Source organism: Dermacentor silvarum, chromosome 7 (genome assembly GCF_013339745.2).
Source record: "Dermacentor silvarum isolate Dsil-2018 chromosome 7, BIME_Dsil_1.4, whole genome shotgun sequence".
In the NCBI taxonomy this organism is placed as follows: Eukaryota; Metazoa; Arthropoda; class Arachnida; order Ixodida; family Ixodidae; genus Dermacentor; species Dermacentor silvarum.
Genome location: NC_051160.1, coordinates 22,440,292 through 22,459,970, shown reverse-complemented (window position 1 = coordinate 22,459,970; position 19,679 = coordinate 22,440,292). Strand labels below are relative to the sequence as shown.

The following is a 19,679-nucleotide window of genomic DNA, read 5'->3' as shown; positions in this document are numbered from 1 at the left end:
GTGGAGGTGCGTTGTTTATTTTACAACGAAGGTGTAGATCAACGAGCGTGAGGGTAGAACGCAGCTTCACAGCATGCCGGTTTCGTAGAGGGCAGTCAAGCAAAAGCAGAGCGCGAACGTGCGTCCCGAACCACCACCTATCGTCGTCTTCCTCATTCACCAGCCAGATGTCATTTTCCTTGCGTGCAAAGTATGTACTTGAAATGAATACGAAAGAAATTCAATCCCGCTATATATTAAATGGTTCTCACTGACGTCATCAGTAACCGCCATATCTTAGGGTACCAGCACCTCGAGAAGATGCGTCAACAAGAAACGTGGCAGCACTATGGCGCGTCCTTGCACTGGGAGGCAATGCAACTCGATAACAGTGACAATCCGGTGAGACACGCGTTACCGTCAAAAACCAAGAACGACGTACGCGTGATGATACACAGCAGTGACGTCATCGGGCCCGCCATGTTTGAGTTCTATATCACGGTTAGAAGCTGCGTCCGTGATGTCATGCGCGCGCAAGTCATCTAAAGTGACGGCTGGCGGCTTTTCACGTTATAGAAGTGCGTTAATGTAACTATACACTGTTTCCTGGCTCGACACCCTTCGTGAGTGCTGTTTTACCATCCCTCTTGTAATGGAGCGTGGTAACCGAAAAAACAAAAATCTATAGATGCGGAAACACAACTGCAGTCGGACAAAGGATGATCGCGAAGCAATTCCGAACTGGTGAGGTTCCAGGTTTTGCGAATTACGCAGATACCGAAACACCACTCAGTCCTGCAAGGCCGCAAGTGCGCATGCAGTCACACTGTGCGGCTTTCCAGAGCGCGAGCCGAAAGCTCCGGGCGCAACCGGTTCATGCCAGCTATAAACTTCGCGTATACGGCCGTCCGAACAAAGCGGCGCACAGCAGCCAAGATCCGCGACGCGTCCGTCGCACATCAAAGAAAGAAGCGGCGATCTTCACGCTTAAAATCACGTCGCAAGCCCGTCCCGCGCGCACCGCCGCCGCCGCCGCCGCCGAAGAAGGGACGGCGTCATACGCAAGTGGCGAAGGCGCTCACTTGGCAGTTGAAGCTGCTACCGACGTGCGGAGCAGACAGGCTCCCCCCCAACCGCCTCTCCCTCTTGGAAAAAGCACAAGACGGTGCCCCTTCCCCTCCCCCGGCACTTTCTCCCTTCCCCGGCACCTCCTCCTCGTCGTCTTCGGCGTCGCGTCAGGGCAGCGCACCTTTTCTTCTGGGCGCGCTCACAGCTGGGCCGGCAGCGACGGCTGCCGCACACGCCGAGAGCAGCGGGCGCCGGAGAGAAGTACTACAAGAGAAGCGCATCCCTCACCTCCGCCGACGCCGAGAGAGAGAGAGAGAGCAGCTAAAAATAATGACCGCGTGGGACCGGGTCCGGACCCCGGTTCGCAACCCCCTCCTCGCGGCACCCGAAGACCATCAGAGAGGCCCGAACCGACCACGGAGACGGAATCACCAGCAGCGACCACAGTGCCGCGCGGGCGGCGGCACCCATGCGACGACGACCGATGACGCTGGCGGACGTCCCTGAAGACGCACCGCTGTCCTGGACCTTCCGGAACGCGTCCCCGGAGGTCCCCGGTTCTGGCACATGAAGCGACCGCAGCTCGAAGGCGCCCTTTTGCCACCCCCGACGAGGATTTTATTGTGCGCGCGTTGTCCGGCGACGCACATGATGCAGTGAACGAGGCTTGAAGTGGTCGTCACCGGGCCCACAACAGCTCTGAGACGAGACGCCGAATTGGAATATACTCGCCGGTCACGCCGCTATTTTAACGCATGCGCGTTGTGCTGCTTTTCAACTTGTGTATTCCCGGGCCCGTTTTCTTTTTTTTTTTTTTTCTTTGTTACCCCCCCCCCCCCCTTTTTTTTTTTTCGGGTCTTCTTTGGTGCATATTTCGATGAAAGCCGTGTGCGGGTGTCAAGGCTAAAAAAAGTGCGAACTGTGCATCCCGAGTTCTGAATCTGCATTCTGGTTTACCCGGCAGATCCTCGCTGTTTTGCGGTGCTTGCGCCTACTATCGTGCTTCGATTCACTACAGATCTGTCAGCTCTAGTGAGGCGTCTGTAAAGGAGCTGTTTTCAGCTGGTGTACAGGAAGAAAGGAAGCTTTGGCGCCGACATTTGTCAACGTCAAGCATCGAGTTTCGTTTCAGTGCGCGCTGTTACTGCGTATGGGTAATCGATAACAAGTGATGGTTCCAGTGCCGATGCAACAACGGAGGACTGGTTTCTCAAGATCCCGCTGCTTGTGATAGCTTTCGCCCCATTGGGTCATCGAAAAACAGTGCCGCCTGTTCACACCGAAGAACGAGAGGGTGCTGGATATCCTCCTAAAATAAAGTAAAAAAAAAAAAAAAAAGACGTACAAATATTGAGCGTAAGGAAGATAAAGCAGAGGTGCCTTCCGAAAATACAACTGCCGCCTTCGAGGGTATCGCCAGCGGTTCGCCTTCAGCTTCGGTAACATTGCACCAGCAGAATTTGATCTTCAGCCCCGCTTGATGTGATCGATTAAGCTGCCTCTAAAAGAAACACTTTGTGCTCTCCGTGTTCCAGTGACTTAGGTGTTGGTTCCGGGATACCCGACTATCGTATCCAGGCGTCCAAAGCTAAGAGGGCCTTCTTCACCCCAAAGAAGGACGGCTAGGTCGCCAAGTTCCTTCTTGAAGTCCGACAGTCATAGTAGGGTTATTAATCGGCACAGCAGCTTCCATCCGGCGTCTTCAACAAGGGCGTGTGTCCACCACTGCCGTCGATGAGATCTGCAGAGCGATACTAGAGGAATACTGCAACCTGAAGCTCTCTGTTTGTCGAGACCGAGTAGGTCGACGACCTTTCGTCGGAGAAGACGGGTCGCATCCCAGCGGCGCCAATCGACGAACCACGTCAGTCCGACTAGCATCGCACGATGAGTCCTCGGCACGGACCAGTGACTAGCCCGAGTCTCGCCTCGGCGTCGACGATGCCTCGGCGCTCCGGCGACAAGCTCCGGCGCGCAGCCTGCGAATAGAACAGCTGTTGCTGCTCGGGGCAAATGTGAATCGCAGCTGCAGCGTACACGGCGAAGCGGGTCGTGCATCGAGCTATAAGCTTGGAGCCCGCGTTTCGGAGCCCAGAGGCGCGGGCACAGCTGCTCTGTGAGCGAGAGAGTTCAGAGCGTCGGCGTGCGCGACAGAGAGGAACATAAGTGTACGTATACGAATAGGAAGAAAGAAAAAAAAAAAAAAACTATCTGGCCGCGCATTTGGCTTCTCGGCGAGCAACGCGAGGCGGAGGACTTTGTCTTCAAGGCGTGACGTCTGGGAGGGCGTGTGTGTGTGTGTGTCTGTGTGCGCGAGTGCTGCTTTCCGGCGGCGTGTATATTTCTCTGCGCTTGAGTGACGTGTGCGCTGACGGCGACGGCGACTCCTGGTGACGTGATTGACTTGAAGAGTGAAATATTCGCGGGACGAGAGAAGAGGAATTCGGTAAGGAAAAAAGAAAAGAGGAGGAAAGAGGCGATGACCAGACGTCGTAGCGACTGAGAAGCGTTCAAGTCTGACCCAAAGCCAGTGCGTGTGCATGTGTGTACGGAAGAGAATTGGTGCGTCGACCAAGTGCATTTTTCTCCTGTCTCAAGTCTCAGCAAGGCGGTGGAGGATTACGCTACTACTATGTGGCCGTAGTTTCAGCTGCGGCGTTTTCGAGCCGGAGGATTTAGTGCGGCCGGCGCACGTGTAAACTACCTGGGAGATTCGTCGAATCCATCCCCGGGGGACCGGAAGCAATCATGATTCCGAGAACGGTAAGCCACTTATTTTGCTCGCCCCGTTTGGGACGGTTTGCAGCGCCGTCCGAGATGCTTGCGCAGGAAGCGGTTTAGAAACGAAACTGGGGAAACCGATACTGTCTCAAGATCAGGCGGCTCAGAATCTGTAATCGTATACGTATGCTGCGCTCAGTGCACGCGCGGCTGGTTTAGGCTGGCGCGGGCTAGTTTGCGCGAATAGCTCTCCTGGCGCCTGCTCGTCTATCGTAAATCAAATCATTCCTCGCTATGCCGACGGCTCGGCTGTGGCGGTACTCGCCAAGCGGCTCGAGAGTCGGTATGGTGCGAGCGCAAGATATTGCCCGGTTGACGTCGGGCTATAGAACGCCCGAGCGCTGCCGCCGTCGACGGCGCGTCTGAACCACCAGCAGAAATTCAAACGTGAACAAGTCGAAAAACAACTCGAATGTCCTCTTCCGTATCCAGGTTCGTCTGCATTTGTAATGGTGACTTGATTCCTGTTCCAGAACGTACATTTGCCACAATTCCGTGCAAAAAAAAAAAAAAAAAAAAAAAAAAAACTATGAAGCTTTTTCTCGTCGCACGTAATTATGCGTAATTCAGTCGTTCTGATGGGTTATTTTTGTTCGCGTTTAAATTTGCGCTGGTGCTACATCATCTGGATACATTTTTTTTTTCGGTTAAGCTGGAAACATTTCTCGGAACGGCTGTCACCCAACGACATATAGTGTGTGAATATCTCTCAGATCTACCACTTTGTTTCGGTGTTTTATGTTATCATCGTGTCCGGGCGTCTGTGCTGGGCTAGAGAATTGAAAAAAAAGGGGAAAAAAAGTATACATTATTCTTAAATGTGAAATCGAGAGCACGATGGAACTTTACTGCGTTGGGACGGGAACGTTGTGAAAGAAGGGAGACCTTACTAAACCTTCTATGAAGTTGGTCTTCTTTTTTCGTCATTTTAAAATTGTGGTCTTCGGTAAGCGTCTACTGCATTTGATTAGTGCGGGAAATGGTCACACGTAACCTGTAGCTGAAGGGAATACGTGTAAATGTACTATAGGTACACGTCTAAATTCATTTTTACTAAAAAAAAAAAAAAAGTACCTGCAACATTGCAATCGACGTGCATATAGTTCCCGATAGGAGAGCTGTTATCTACTATAGTTTGTGTGTGTCTGTGACTGTATGATCTATTTTTTGTATTTGGGAGATCACCGTGTGCTAGCGAACCTTAATGGAATCGTATATAGACTGCGACATTAGTACATTCATGTTCTCGCTTCGTTTCTGACATGCGCAAACAACCCTGGCGGAAAATCACTACCGAGCGAGCATACCGCGTACGGCAGCGTGATACGTCTTAAGCGTGATCCGTTCACTTGACTCTGAGTGGACCGTGCTTTCTGCAGATGCGGTACTGTCCCACTGCGATAAATGCCGAGTAATGCGAAAACAAATGGCACGGGAAAACCGTATCGAAGCCGTAAGCAAACCTTCAAGTTCCTACGTCAGGTCATGACGCTCAGAGAGCGAGCAAACACGCGACCTTTAGATTGTAGGGTGCGCAAGGCCTCTTGCATTCCCTAATCTAAAGCTCTCTAATGACTCTTGCTTCCCGTTACAAATTTTTGTCGGACCTAGGCTGAACAGTTTACGACCAACCGGCCGCTTACTTTCAAAGTTTTCGACAACACACGCGTTCGACGCGTCTATGATGAACTATTACAAAATGACACGGGAGTTCATCGTTCGCCCTGCGTGTTTACATTCGCGTGTCCATCACAGGCCACCTTCGCATACGTTCGAGCCTGAGCGACAGCGAGAAACAATCTGAATTGTGGCACGATATACAATGACGACCCGGGTACATTTATACACATTCCGCGCAAAGCCTGCAGATATCTACAGAGATGTAGGATCTTGTCAGTGCCATTTGGGAAACCCGAGGGACATACATGTCTATGGTGGAGACGGCAACAGTGACGCTGATTTCGAAAGGCCGTCCACCTTATGTTTATCGTCTTGACGGCAACTAGAAACGGATGCGCGAGTAAGATTGCGAATGCTATACGCACCAGTAGCATCGTCTCGTTGCGTCCTTCGATAAGGCATGCATAAGTTTGTGATGCAAGGAACCTCGTTACACGCGTGCAAATGACGTTTATGCAAATGACGGCGTCGGAGCAGCGTGCTGGAGCGAGTCGCATCGCATCTCAACAAACGCGCAGAGCACCAACGGAAAGAGGCAAACCACCGCCGCTCCAAGGCTATCGATACGCCGAGAAAAAATTACTTGTTTGGCAGGGCGATACTTGGATGGCTTATGCGGGACTGCTTCTTTGTCAATATGATACGCCTGAACGATTTCCGTCGTATTTTTATTGCTACGACTGCGCAATATTATGGTATTATCAAATAAAGGAACGGGTACACATTCTCGGCCATGCTCAGTGAAGTGTGACATTGCATTATATTTGCAATGTCACAAATGCGTGCGTTGTTGTATTCATTAAGGCACGCTATAACACGTCAGCCGCGGTGCGACAAACATATGCATGGCTGCAAGACGAAGGTTAATATTACAACTATTACAACTGTTTCAAATGTCCCGCTCTATAAACTTTGGTGCTCTTGGTTTCAACAAAATCAATCGCAGTCTCAGACCTGGTGCATTTAGCTCCGAAACACAGAGAAAGAGAGAGAGCGAAATTGAGGGAGAGAAAATAGGGGCTTCGAGCGACGTTCAAACGAAAACTCAGCATGAGCGTTCCGTACGCCTAAAGATCACCTGTGCCGCGGCGCCCTCAATTTGCCGTCACCATGGTTACGGTAACGTTTAAGCACAGGTGCGCGCAGCGGAACCTCGTTTCGACAGCGAGACGGTTGGCCGGGATTCTGCTGTGCGTGTTCCGGCCTTCCAGGCGATTTCATTGTACTGCGCGCACAGAAAAGACTGCAGAGAGTACGGAATGTTTGGCGAAACGACAGCGCCGGCAATTTCGCTGCCGACAGATTACGATTTCGTTGCGCAAGCTTCGTACGCGAGCGAATCGGCTGACTGGGGACCATGCGTTGAATGAGGGCTCTACATTTCAAAGTGTCGCAGGGCAGCATCAACGCTTCTCAACACACTACTCTACACGCGTTCGAGAGAGGACGCTTCAATCACACGAAAAGCAGCAACACACACACTACTGACACCGCACTATACACATTATACTATATAAGAGCAGGGACGCAGGCTTGTAAACACTGCGGAACCCACATCCATCTAATAAACGCAGCTTGTGGGAGTGCCTCGCCACCTGCAGATTTGCAAACATTATGCTTTCGAAACTGCCACCGAACAAGCGTCGATCTCGGCTGCTGGAACCAGTGTACCCAACGCCACCTAGATAACACGAGGCCTGTTCACTCCGATCCATGACGTCATGCTACCCGGCCCGAAATTTCCATTGCCAAGCCCGGCGTGACGAAAGCGGTGACGTCTAAATCACCGCTACTTACTCGGGAGCATCCCCATTATAGATTCTATGGCAGTCGGGTCAGGTAGCATTACGTCATGGATCGGAGTGAACAGGCCTTGTGCTATCTAGGTGGCGTTGTCGTACCACTATATACCCCACAAAATTTAGAATATGGTGGCCGCTTCTGGTGCAGCACATCAATGCGCTTGGCCAGGAGGCATGATCCTATACCTAGGTGGCCCGGAGTGGGGCCTTCGTTCCTTTAGGACTAATAAATGTTATCTGTTGATAACTACGGTCGTGGTAACCCGCATTAATTGCAGGAATTTCGCGCCCAAAACCTGCCCATATGGATATGGGGGGACACCGGTAGTGGAGGGCAACAGGTTAATCTCGACCGCCCGAAATTCTTCAACGTGTACTATCAGCACAAATGCAAACGCTAACAAGTTAATAACGGCGCGAATGCTTTGCGTTGTAAGTGGCGCGCCCGCATTTTTTCGCAATGACCTAAAATTCAATTTCCACTCCATGCATATAAGAATAGCGGGTGTTCCTGCGAGTACTTTAAGTAATTTTGAAATATTACCAGTGTAGTAGATAACACAATTACAATCCTTGAGCTACACTGCCCAAATCGGCGGACATTATTTGCACGAGAAATCGAAATGCATAATCAAATAATAAAAAATAGCAATCAAGTTTTTTACTAATTACTTTACAGCAATTTCATTACAATTTACGAATTGTAGCCGTGGAGTTCGCAAGGTGGATCCAATTGGAAGGAATTCTCAGGATGACACCAGTTTCGAGATATTAATTCCCGAGATTTGCGAAGACATACATTGGCGTCCCAGCTATTTTTCGTGCTTCGATGCATAAGATGACGTTTTGTAAAGAAAGTAACTGGAACGCCAATGCATTTCTCCGCAAAGTTCGGGAATTAATATCTCGAAACTGTCTCTCTTTCTGTCTTTCGTCTTTCTCGGCGCATCTATTACCACATACTCGCCCAGCTATCACCGATGGAAACAATGTGCCCTTTTTTCATTCGCGTAGGCGGCTCTTCGTGCTCATGTACATATTTTTTTTTAGGAAGCAGCGATTGACGATTTGCTGCGGTTTACAATGACGGCGTGGAAAAACAACCCAGCTGCGATATGAACCACTCTCACTAACGCAGAGAAAGAAGGGAAGAGAAAAATAGGAAAAGAGAGAGAGAGAAAAAAAAACGCATCATGATTTACAGCTTACTCAAGCTGTCCTATAATCTACAAGGTCGTCGCCAACGGAAAAACACACGAACAATGAATACCTTGCTGTGAACGACAAATATCATGCGAGGCGGCAAATTTTTACGCCGCGATTTACAACTCGCTTAAAATAGATATTTGTTTCCCTCTTCGCTAGAAATTCCTGAGTCAGCATATATCAATAAGTTATGAATAAATGCCACCCCGGTCCGTATGACAGATTTTGAAGCAGAATAATAAAGTCATCGTGCCTAATTTCTTTTGTCTAGAAGTTTTCGCAGTTTATTAGACCCTAAGCGGTTACGCGGGAGCACGTAATTTTTCGAACGTCATCTTCAACTACGTTGCTCACTGTTTAATTGGACTGCTACAGAAAACACTAGGTATACCTACATCAGTAATTTATTTTTTAAGTACAAACAGATAACTTTTTCCGAAAGAAATAGTGCTGCCAGTACATGACGTCAGAGAGAAACACGAACGCTGACGCCGCTTCCTTCTAAACTCTCGAACTCGTACCCTGTGACGTCTAATGTGGCTACAACTGAGCGACGTTATTTGACTATGAATTATTAAAAAAAAGTGCACCCCATTTGAATGTGAGAAGTTCACTAACGCGATTTCATTTATTGCTTTCTGTAGAAAAAAATTGGCAGCATTTCTGCTTCCTTCGCTACAAATGACGTCGACAGACGATAGTCTTCTGCCGCCCCCTGATACGAAACACCCTTTCTTCTCCCCCTCCCACCCCTCACGCTCTTCCGCTCCCCTCTCACTCCTCCTATGATGGATGCAAGGGAGGTTTTGCTGAATTCAATTCAAGTTTCCCGCGTTCGCTCTGCTCTCGCGCCATCTGTTGGGACCTTTTATTACTGTTGGCTTAAAGCGGCCACAGAGCCGCGGCTTCCGTCGGCTTGTTTTTAACGCGTAGCGTCTCTTCGACACCATATCTAACGCGTTGATTTGTCATTTACTAATGTAAAAACCAGTCCTATGTGTGTTCGTAATTAAATTAACGCTGCGGATCACGGTTATGTACATATATTTTGCCTCAAATAGGCCTGAGGTTTCCTTTGCGCTGCACAATGTTGACGTGTATGACCTCGTGCCACCAGTGCTAGTAGCTTGGTTGGTTTTGGCCGGGCGGTTGAATCGAGACAGACAGACAAAGTTTTTTCGCGTTTAGGTAGCCCAAGAAAGACTATCGTTGTTTTTTTTTTTTTTAATGAAGCGATCGTATCACCTAATCCGATAGACCAATGGGACGTAGCCTTGAATTATTGAGCGATGCACTACATGAAATGATTGACAGAAAGGCAATTAAGTTGTCTAGCCTGAGCACGACGCCGTTGTGCATATTGACGTTGCTTATCCCGTCGCTTTTCATCGTGTTCACGCTGCTCTTCGGGAGTCCTAACTATGCGTGACCTTCCCACGGCGCTATCACAACACAAGTGAAAAGTTTCTAGGCGGGTTCTTCTTTTACATATGAAAGTGTAGTGACGTCACTCCCCGCTTCGTATGCTGCAGTTGCCACTTCCCGGCAACTGCGCAAATGCGCTCGAGAAGCGACGTGTTATACCACGAACTCGTAAGGGCAGTAGAAAGCGAGCCAAGCGTTGTGCAGCAAGCGCCGACACCAAGGTTTCTAACGCGAGGCCCGGACCTGAGGCCAACTGTCAAAGAAAGACGGACTCGCGTCTGGAATTCCGAAGACGACCGCGGCGCGTCCCGAAAGGTCGCGGTCGCAGCGGGAGGAAGAGAAATTAATGACGTTCGTTCGGGGGGCACGACGTCATTTGCGCCGGCCGTCACGGCGTGCTTTGCACTTGGGTCCCATCCCCGCTATACATCCGAGATGGCGAAGCGCGCTGCAAGTTGCACTGCTGCCCATAACCGAGCTCGCAGTTGCTGTTTACTCTGAATTTTTGAAGAGCGATGACATTCGTGGACTCCGAAGAAGAAAGCACGCGCGGCTTACGCCAGCACGAGACTTGCGAGATCTGGCGACGCATGCGTCAGCCGAACGCGTATAGGTGGTTTTGAAGCTGCATGACTCCAGTCAGAAGCTGTAGCGGGCGTTGACCACCTCTCGGGGCAGTGCCCGCGAACAAGGGCTACTCGAGGAAGGATACCATGAACATTTTGGTGTTCAAATAAAGTGAATTGAACTTAATTGAAATGAACTATCAAAGCATACGAACGGATCGGACAGTTATCCCCAATGTCTGCAAGCGGCAACTGTTGTTGCCCTCCCAGTATATGTCCGCTGGGATTATATTACAGGTCTTATAGGCTTCGTGGGAGAAGGAGGAGGAAAAGAAGGAAGGAAAGGCTGGGAGGTCAACCAGACGCACGTCCGGTTTGCTACCCTACACGGTGGAAGGGGGTTAAAAGGAAATTGCGGCTTTATCGGCAATGTATAGACATATACATTCAACACTTTTAGGAACATTCTATTGTGCTTCGCTCGTCGCACTTAAAGGAGACAAACGGCAAGAATCTGTGTTCGTGCCAATATCCTCCTGGTAAACCAAAGACTTAAATAGGTGTTGGCTCATCGTCGGTAAAGTCACTGAGTCACTACTGCAATTTATCTGTACTAGCAAGAGAAGAATCACAAAATAAAAATAAAAAAAACCCAGCCTTCGAGAACTAGTTTGTCGACGTGGGCTAGGAACGCAGATCATCGGATTATATAGGTTCCAGAACGCGTAAGAAAAGACAGAGTTCTCACGGATTGTATCCCTTCCGTTCTGTCTCTCGCTTCGTCCGGATGTGCACCCTCAGTACTTAGTCACTTAACACCCTTCCCGCTTTGTAGGGTAGCAAACCGAACGTGCGTCGCGTTGGCCTCCCTGCCTTTCCCTATCCTTGTTTCTCTCTCTCCTTTCAGCGCTACATATAAATCCGAGTATCCACGTTGACCCTGCTCAAAGCTGCCGGAGCAAAGTATTGGTCATGTATACATTACCAAGACCTTACTTTATTTCTTATATATTAGAAATAAAGCAAGACAATGATTCACCAACACTCGTCATTTCATATCGGTGTGCGTATTTCGTGACAGTCAAGTTAGCTTGCGTATTTCTCCAGTATTAACGGTGGAAGATATTCCGGGGCAAAAGCTGCTCTATAGGCAGCTTGACGGAGCCCCTGGAAACCCAATTATCCCGTTATAATTGCTAATTTACCAATTAAGCAGCCGCGGCTACCAACCTCCCGTCCAGTTTCTTGAGCAATTGTGTACGCGTATGCAAGACTATAGCCCTGGGAGTGTTAGTCAGCGCAACGCGCCCGATTTATGAATGATTTAAGCGGTGATTTACGAAAACAGAGTATTTGCAAATTGTCTCTCGCTCTTGACTTTCAGCACCTTTTCCTTCTTTGTTTCCCCTTCGTATCCGATCTTGGATCGACTTAATCCGTGCCTTTGTCACCGTAGAAGACGCCACTATCTTGCGGTAGACATCGCGAAAGCCCCGATCTTGGATTGACTTCAGTAGAGAGCTTTAGGTTAGGGGGACGTGAGCGTTGGGGCCCCCTATAGCTCTTGGGGCCACGGTACTGCGCATGCGCACAGGGGTGAGCGCATGCGCAGTGCCGTGGCTCCAAGCACTAGGGGCCCCAACGACTGTGTCCCCTATCTAAAACTCTATATAGCGTCTTTGTCACCGTAGAAGACGCTCTGTCTTGCGGTAGACATCGCGAAAGCCCCAGGAGGTGGCGGTGGATATAGAAACGAGTGCGTATACCGTGCACCTTTTTTGTGTGTGGCCCACCTGTCGACCTTCACCTCTGGGTGCGCGCACGCATTTAGCAGTGCGGGCTGCGCCGGTGAGTTGCCCCAGCCTCCACGTCACGCGTTTTATTAGGGCCTGTGGGAGAGAGAGAAAGAGAGAGAGAGAGAGACCGACCGGGGCTGGAGCACGAGAACAATTAGGCAGCGGACCGCTCGAGCCTATCTTTAGCGGCACGAGAATATAAAGCTCGCCGATGCGGTAACCGCGCCACGGCCGCACGCGGGTTTAGTAACGCCGATCCACATGAGCGTGTGGCCGCCCAACCTTGGAACCATCTGCGCAGCAAAGCCGGTGCGAAGAACAATCTCCAGGGACACAGGCGTGGCTCTGGCTGGGCGTTTCGTTTTCGCCGCGGATAAGTGGTTAAAGTGTGCGTGGTTTACAACGGTATATACTGCGCACTTGCGTTCTGGTAAAGATCTTTCGAAGTGGAAGATTTCTCTCGTGTAAACGAGCAGGGACGTTGCTGCTTAAACTGAGTTATGCCCCGTCACCACGTCGCTGTTATTAATTGTTTATGCCAGAGCCCAAAAGAACATCTGTGGGAGTGTCTCTTCGGAGGCGTGTGAAACCTCGAGAACTTTTGCTGCTAAAGGTCAATTCCAAAGGCGTGCCAGCTGGTAGCCAGTTATGCACACTTTGAAGTGATTTGGTCAGAGTGCTGAGGAAGAGGAGCGTGGTGTATGCGTACGACGAAGCGTACTATATAGTATTCGTATGTACCAACCACCACACCGAACAGACGCACCAATAGCACCAATCTTCCCAACGCGTACACGTCGAACGGGACGCCAGGTCGTACCACGTCTCTCAGAGAATAATTCATAACGACCATTGTTGTGCGGACAGCTATTATAGTGTACCGATGCTGTACACTGCTCAATATCCCAGCTAGAGAGTCGTGGAACTACGATATTGTGAAGCTTCCCAATTAGCGTGACGAGGATGACAGAATACGCGAAACATATAAAAAGCGAGTCTACGCAAGGCTTACAGCCTACACCCGTATTAAAAAAAAAAGTCAAGTAAGGCTTGGATGGCCTGAATACAAATTTTACAGAAAAATTTTATAGGAGATTTTACTGATGTTCGTTATATACAATAATTCGTTATATGTGGGTTCGGTATATCCGGGTTCGACTGCATCAGGCTGCGACCATGAATGCACGCGTCGCCAGCTGCCAATAGCACTTGCGAGCGAAAAGCTTTGTCGACACGGGACCGACGTTTCGATAACGACTACACGAGACGGTGGAACCAAGCATTGTTTTATGAAACTCAAGCGCCTCCAATTCAGTACTGCAACATGATAGGAAGACGCAGTGACTGGAACAATAATGCCGACATAACCTCGTGAAGTGATAAGAGACGATATAGTTCTGAAATGCCTACCTCAGAAGAACGGCTTCTTAAAGGTCACGGACATTCCGGGAAAGGTGCGAAAGCGAACGCTGAGATGATCTTAGCATGCCTGAGACTACAGGGGATCATCATCGGCGCGGAGGCAATCACGATTAGCTCCGATTGGCAAGAGCTGTTCAGCGCAGCCCTGCTCTGTGCATCGTCATGTACCTTTTAATTTATTTTATTGGTATTTATTTACTTATTGTATTGGTATTAATTTATTACCTTACGGACCTCGCGAGATGCATTCAGTAAGGACGGATATTCGGTACAAGTCAAAGTACCGTGACAAGTGTAATGCAACCTACCGATAAGAAGAAAACTTTTTTTTTTAATGTGGCGATATCACTCACGCATGAACAAGCAAGAAAAATGTCGTATCAGGACGGAAAAGAAAGTCTGGAAGAAATTAATTAATTTAGTTATTTAGCGTACCATCACGGCCATTGCGGCATTATAGAGGGGAGTGGTTTACAAGCAAAAACGGGTAAATTCAACAAACTGGAGATAATAAGGCAAAACAATATATACAAAAAACAAATGGCACCTAGATATACGGAGTTAGCTATGGCATTCGTGGATACAGGTTCAACAATGGAAAAATTGAATAAAGTACACAATCACAAGCTAGGCAGTTGGGGGGGGGGGGGGGGGGGGGGTAGGTAGTCACATCTGCGTGAAGCGCCGCGGGTTTATGTACCACTATGCACACAATGGAAAGACACTCGTGAAAGTGCAGAAAAACAAAAGAACTAAGGAATGGGCGAAACCGGCAATGACTCACCAATTTTCCCCTCTGCACATCGCTGTGTTGCTGTGCGTCTACGCAACTTACGCCTCGGTCCCCTCCTGTTCGCTCTCTTTCTTCTATCATATTTCTCTCGTAACTAAGCTCTGTTTCGCAGCTGCAGCGCTCGGGCCTTCGATGCGTGCGTCAGGTCTTTTACTGAAATGCCAGCAAGGTTGAAATCGACGACAGCGTTTTTAAGCGAACCTTTATATGCTCACAAGTGTCGGCGGCGGTGGTGGTGGTGTCACGCTTAAAAGTGGGCCGATCCTGGCGGTAGTGCAGAAAGGGTCCAAGCTCAATGGCGCATACCAGGGACAAAAAGAGAGCAAGAAAGAGAGAAAGAGACAGAAAGGGAGAAAGACGGAAAGAGAGAGAGAGAGAGAAAGAAAAAAAATCACCAGGAAGGTCAGATACACACACGACAACCTCCGCTTACCCACATTTTCTCGACAGGGGAGGGCTGGCGATTTTTTCTCTAACCGCAGTGTTTTTGTCGAAACACGAGTTACATATTTAGCCAACTATTTCGCTTACCTGACCACGCAGACTGCGCTCGCCCGACATGCACTCCCGAGACGCGAGAGATTGGTTATTACAATGCGGCAGTTTCGATTGAATTATTAACTTTTATTTATTTATTTTGCTTTAGCGCGCAAAAAGAAAAAAAAAAGCGAAAGGACAAAAGCAAGAACGAAAGACGACGAAATTACGCATCGCCACATCTCTTCAATCAGCATGTTTGGCCAACTCGCTAAAGCAAAAGAGCTCTCGTCCGTATAGGCTCACTTTACAAGCTACATTCGCACGAACCCGATAAAATTGGAACAAGCCGGCTTGTTGGGCCGAATTCCTGCTGTTATATTCGTGTACACATTGTAGGAGAGCGGGTCTATCAGAGCGTCGGGGTAAGTTGGGTCACGGTCAGACCTTATATGTATATTCATTCAAAAGGGGTATATGGAAAGGTATAGGCTGATGATGATAGGTTGGCACCCTCGACACGTTTGGCAAGTATTCGCAGGCTTTACCACCATTCTCCCACAGATTGACGTCTTCACTTCCGTGTCGTCCAACTCTCAACAGTGTCACCGTCTTTACCACTTATAATACCGCTTCACATGCACACGAGTTTGACGCTTGGCCTAAAGCCCAGGGCTCGCCAAAAGCCCCGGTGAGCGGGCCGCTTGCGCTTTACGTCGTGCGCGGGCGGTTCCATTGCGGAGGCTTGCTTTCCGATGACCGTCGCGTGACCGCATGAGCACATATGTGCCTTAAGCTTCGTGTGCGCATTGAGTGTGGTGGAGCATCAATTTTGTATTAGAGCGATAGCTCTGCTACTCCATGTACAAACCCAGAAAACGCCTGGTTCGGTAAATCTGACCTTCAAGCTCAGCCAAGGTCAAACTGGGACTTAGCCTGCCACTACCAGCGGCTGCTGCTTACGCTGCGTGGGCGCCCATACCTTGAAAGCGATCTGCGATGAGTACAAAGTGCGCCGAGTGCTGGTAGCTTCGTACGCGCTGTGCTTTCGACGCTTAGTTCGCGTTGAAGCGAGGCTCAGCATGAAGGTCATTTCGCTCGCTTCTGCTGCCGCGCCGAGCAGCGTCTGTGTGTTGTGTTGTGATGCAATTGAAGATGCGGTAGTTGCTGACGGCGCCGAGCAGCGTCTCTGTCCATTCCCAAACAAGCAAAACCGTGCTATCGCTCGACCAAGTTAGTTTAACCGCGTTCAACCGCGGCAAATTTTTAACGCTATAGCGTTAAGGGCCCCGTGTCGCAGAAAATCCGGCGGTGTCGGCGTTAAGCATCGGCGTCTGGCGGAAATAACCATGCCTAACCATATCATCCCGAGCCACCTGGACCAAACAGGCCCTCCGCGTGCCGCAAGGTGTTAGTGAACAAAAATTGAATTTCTCAAAGTCAAATCTGTGAGAAAAATCGTAAAGTACGACTTAACCACAACCTACAGGCGTGATAGCGTCGGATTGTAATTTGAATATAGGAGAAAAAAGCCTGATAAGCAGCCAGGGATCTTTGAATTCTATCGCGTCCCACTCTTAAAGGCGAAGCTTAAGCGTCCTCCAATTCTGATGGTGTTTTGATGTACTTTGGTTCTAGGCAATATTGAGGGGAATGTTGAAAACCGAGCCTTATTTCAAAATTTTGGACACGCGCGCGCCTCAGGGCAACAGCAAACAATTATTAAAATAACAAAAAAGGTCCTAGGGCCTTCACATTTTGATATAAGACGGCTTAAATTGCTCCTGTAAAAATGTCTTTCCAGCAATGCATATGTGTTTAAAAGTGAAGCCGACTTTAAGGGGATCAGTGTAAGATTGGTCTTTGTAAGCTGGCTTTCGCACGTTGTGTGTTGCAGTGAAGCCTACTCATTAAAAAAGTGACGCGAACGGAGCCCGATAACGCTATCGCGTTCCACTCTTAAAGGCGAAGCTTAAGCGTCCTCCAATTTTTGAAATGGGATCAAGTGTAACAACAGCACACGGACACAAACGCTGTGTGAATGTCTTTCCTATCTCGTTCCCGCGTGTCCCTTGTGTTGTGCACCACTTCATCCCAATACAACGTGACTGCCCAACAACAAGCAAAACGCCGCCATCCTGGTTGACTCCATCAATTTGGTACTTCAATAAGCCTCAATCAACTCCGTTGTACTGTAGCTCGTGAGACGAGTCCAAGCAATTAACGTAGGGCTAACTTCCCTTCGGTCCCGCCGCAAACCTATACACGCAAACAAACAGGCAAAACAGACCACATCGCAGATCGCTTTCAAGAAACACGCTTGGCAAAATGTTCGTAAACGCTGTCGCGTCGGCCAGAGTCACCCAGCGGCTGTAGACCCGAATCGCTCACGTCGATTTCGTGTAAACGGAGCTGCACCGGCGAGCTCTGCGTGACATATTAGACGGCGTCCATATTGCTGAACGAGTGTTCAATCCGACAATGACGCATCGAGTGCCAGGTCCGTCATTGTCTGCGCAGTGGATGGTCTTCGTGCTTCAACGAAGAGAAACGCATGACAGCCCTATGCGTACACATTGTTCACGAGTCTTTTAAAAGACAGCGACTGAAGAGGTGCACGAAGGAGGCACGTGCTGTGACGTTCTGCTCTCGTTATACCGGGACAACGACTCGGACGGGCTCCGTGACGGCGCAGCTAAGTTGCGCGCGTGTTAAATAATTCATTGCAGTCACTGGCGAAATATAGAGCGCGGGAGAGCGCTGTACAGGCAGTGACACGTAAGGCAAATCAGCGCAAGGCAATGCGCAATGTATGGCAATGCAGGATAGATCAACGAAGGGCAGGATGACGCATACACGGCAATCCAAAGTAATGCCGGCCAATTCAGAGCAATGCAAAACAAACTGCATCTGTAATCACACCACCGGTTCATGAAACAGGGTATATTATACCCGGTGTGGTATCAGCGCGCCAGCATCTCCTGTCATGCCAAGAAAACAAGTCGCAATGCGAAGCCGAAAGCCGAAAGGCGAAGCAATGATAGCGATGCCAAAGTATTAGACAACTAGATGAAGGAAGGTTCGTAGTTTTATCGAAATTGCAGTAAACATTCGCTTACTAAATAAATTGACAAGCATATAGTGTCACGCGCCCCTGCACAGGCAAACATGAACAGATCTCACTCGATGAAGAAGAACCCTCGCTGTCACACGCTTGCGGGGCTGTGGAGAGCGCGCGCTCGATCACGTGACCTCCAACATCAGGCGCGCGGGAAAACGGCGAGCATCAGGCCAACATCCTTCTCGGCCTCACCTTCGCACGCTTTCTCTCGCACTTACAGCATAGGGCGTGTGGGACACGATAGGATCTTAATGCACTTGTACTTTATTATGGACCGGACCATCACGGCGACGGTGAAAATTCTCATGGAGGGTCTGCACATGTATAACTTCTATCGCAATAAAAAGTTGCAGTTTCGCCCTAAAGGCGAAGCATCAATTGCGATAGCAAATTATTAGACAACTATACGAAATTATGATAGTAGCTTTATCAGCCGTGTAAACTTGTAAACATTCACTTACTAACTAAAGTAACAAGGATATTGTCACGCGCACACAGGCAAACATGAATCCATCTCACTCGATGACCGCGGACACTCGCTGTCAAAACGCTGGCATGAGGAAGCGCGGTAGCAGCAGCGAGCGAATTGACTTTCGTGATGCCTCTCGCTTCGACGCGAACTAGGCGGCGAGAACGTAGCGCCCACGAAGCTATCAGCCCTCGACGCGACTAGACTCTGTCCCCATACCAGCTCACTTTCAAGATAGCGCGGGACGCGCCATACGCTGCCGCCGCTAGAGTAGAACACCCCCCCCCCCCCCCCTCCCCCCGGCCGGTGCCTTGAGGGCGATGGAAGACGGTGCGCTTCCTCCCCGCCTTCCTCCCTTGCGCGCGCGAGATCGAGACACCATCCTCGGCTCACGTTCGCACGCTTTCGCTCGCACACACAACACAATGCGCGGCCACTATGTTATCGCACTTACACTTTATACGGAACATCACGGCAATACGCGCGCGTCTGTACTTCCAATTGATTCCCATGCTAGCGGGCCGATATAGCAGCGCCACAGTTCTGTCTCGCAGTGTTTTAGCAAATTCTTTGCACGGAACAACAGCAGAACAAGGGCGCGCGAGAAGACGACCCTCCTCTCTTCCAGGCAAGTGCACGGCGACCGGGTAAGAGATGCCGCAAGTGATCCGCGCAGCATACAACTCGGACAGCGCGCCAGATGCTGCTGCCCGCGCTTGTATTCGCGACCTCATTGTCTCCGAGTGTAGGGCAAAGCGCGTTTGGAAACAAGGCGTGACGTGTACGCGCAGCGGCTGACGTTTATTTCGTTAACAAACGTCACGGCTCGTGCTTGAAATGTGCGCACGGGCAGCGCAGCGTTGACTTGGCGATCGGAACAAAAAGCGAACACCCACCCACCGTCCCCACCTGTCCACTCGTGCTCGCAACAGGAACTTTCCTTTTCGCGAACACACGTCTCAAAGAAGTAGTTTGATTGACTGTCTTTTAACGGCGCAAATCAACACGGGGACTACAAGGTGCACCGTAGTGGAACGCTCATAATTACTTCAGACGACACCGGCGGTTTTTTGTAACACGCTCAAGGAGCTGAG

At 49.7% G+C, this 19,679-nt stretch overlaps 1 protein-coding gene across 1 annotated transcript in view; it reads left to right on the top strand.

Moving 5' to 3' along the window:
• The first annotated feature begins 1,217 nt into the window (after nucleotides 1-1,217).
• Nucleotides 1,218-19,679, top strand: part of LOC119457705 (open rectifier potassium channel protein 1-like) — a 112,103-nt gene continuing 93,641 nt past the window's right edge. The window contains 1 exon segment of the mRNA XM_037719357.2: nucleotides 1,218-3,810. Coding sequence (XP_037575285.1) covers nucleotides 3,796-3,810 — 15 coding nt within the window. The 5' untranslated portion in view covers nucleotides 1,218-3,795.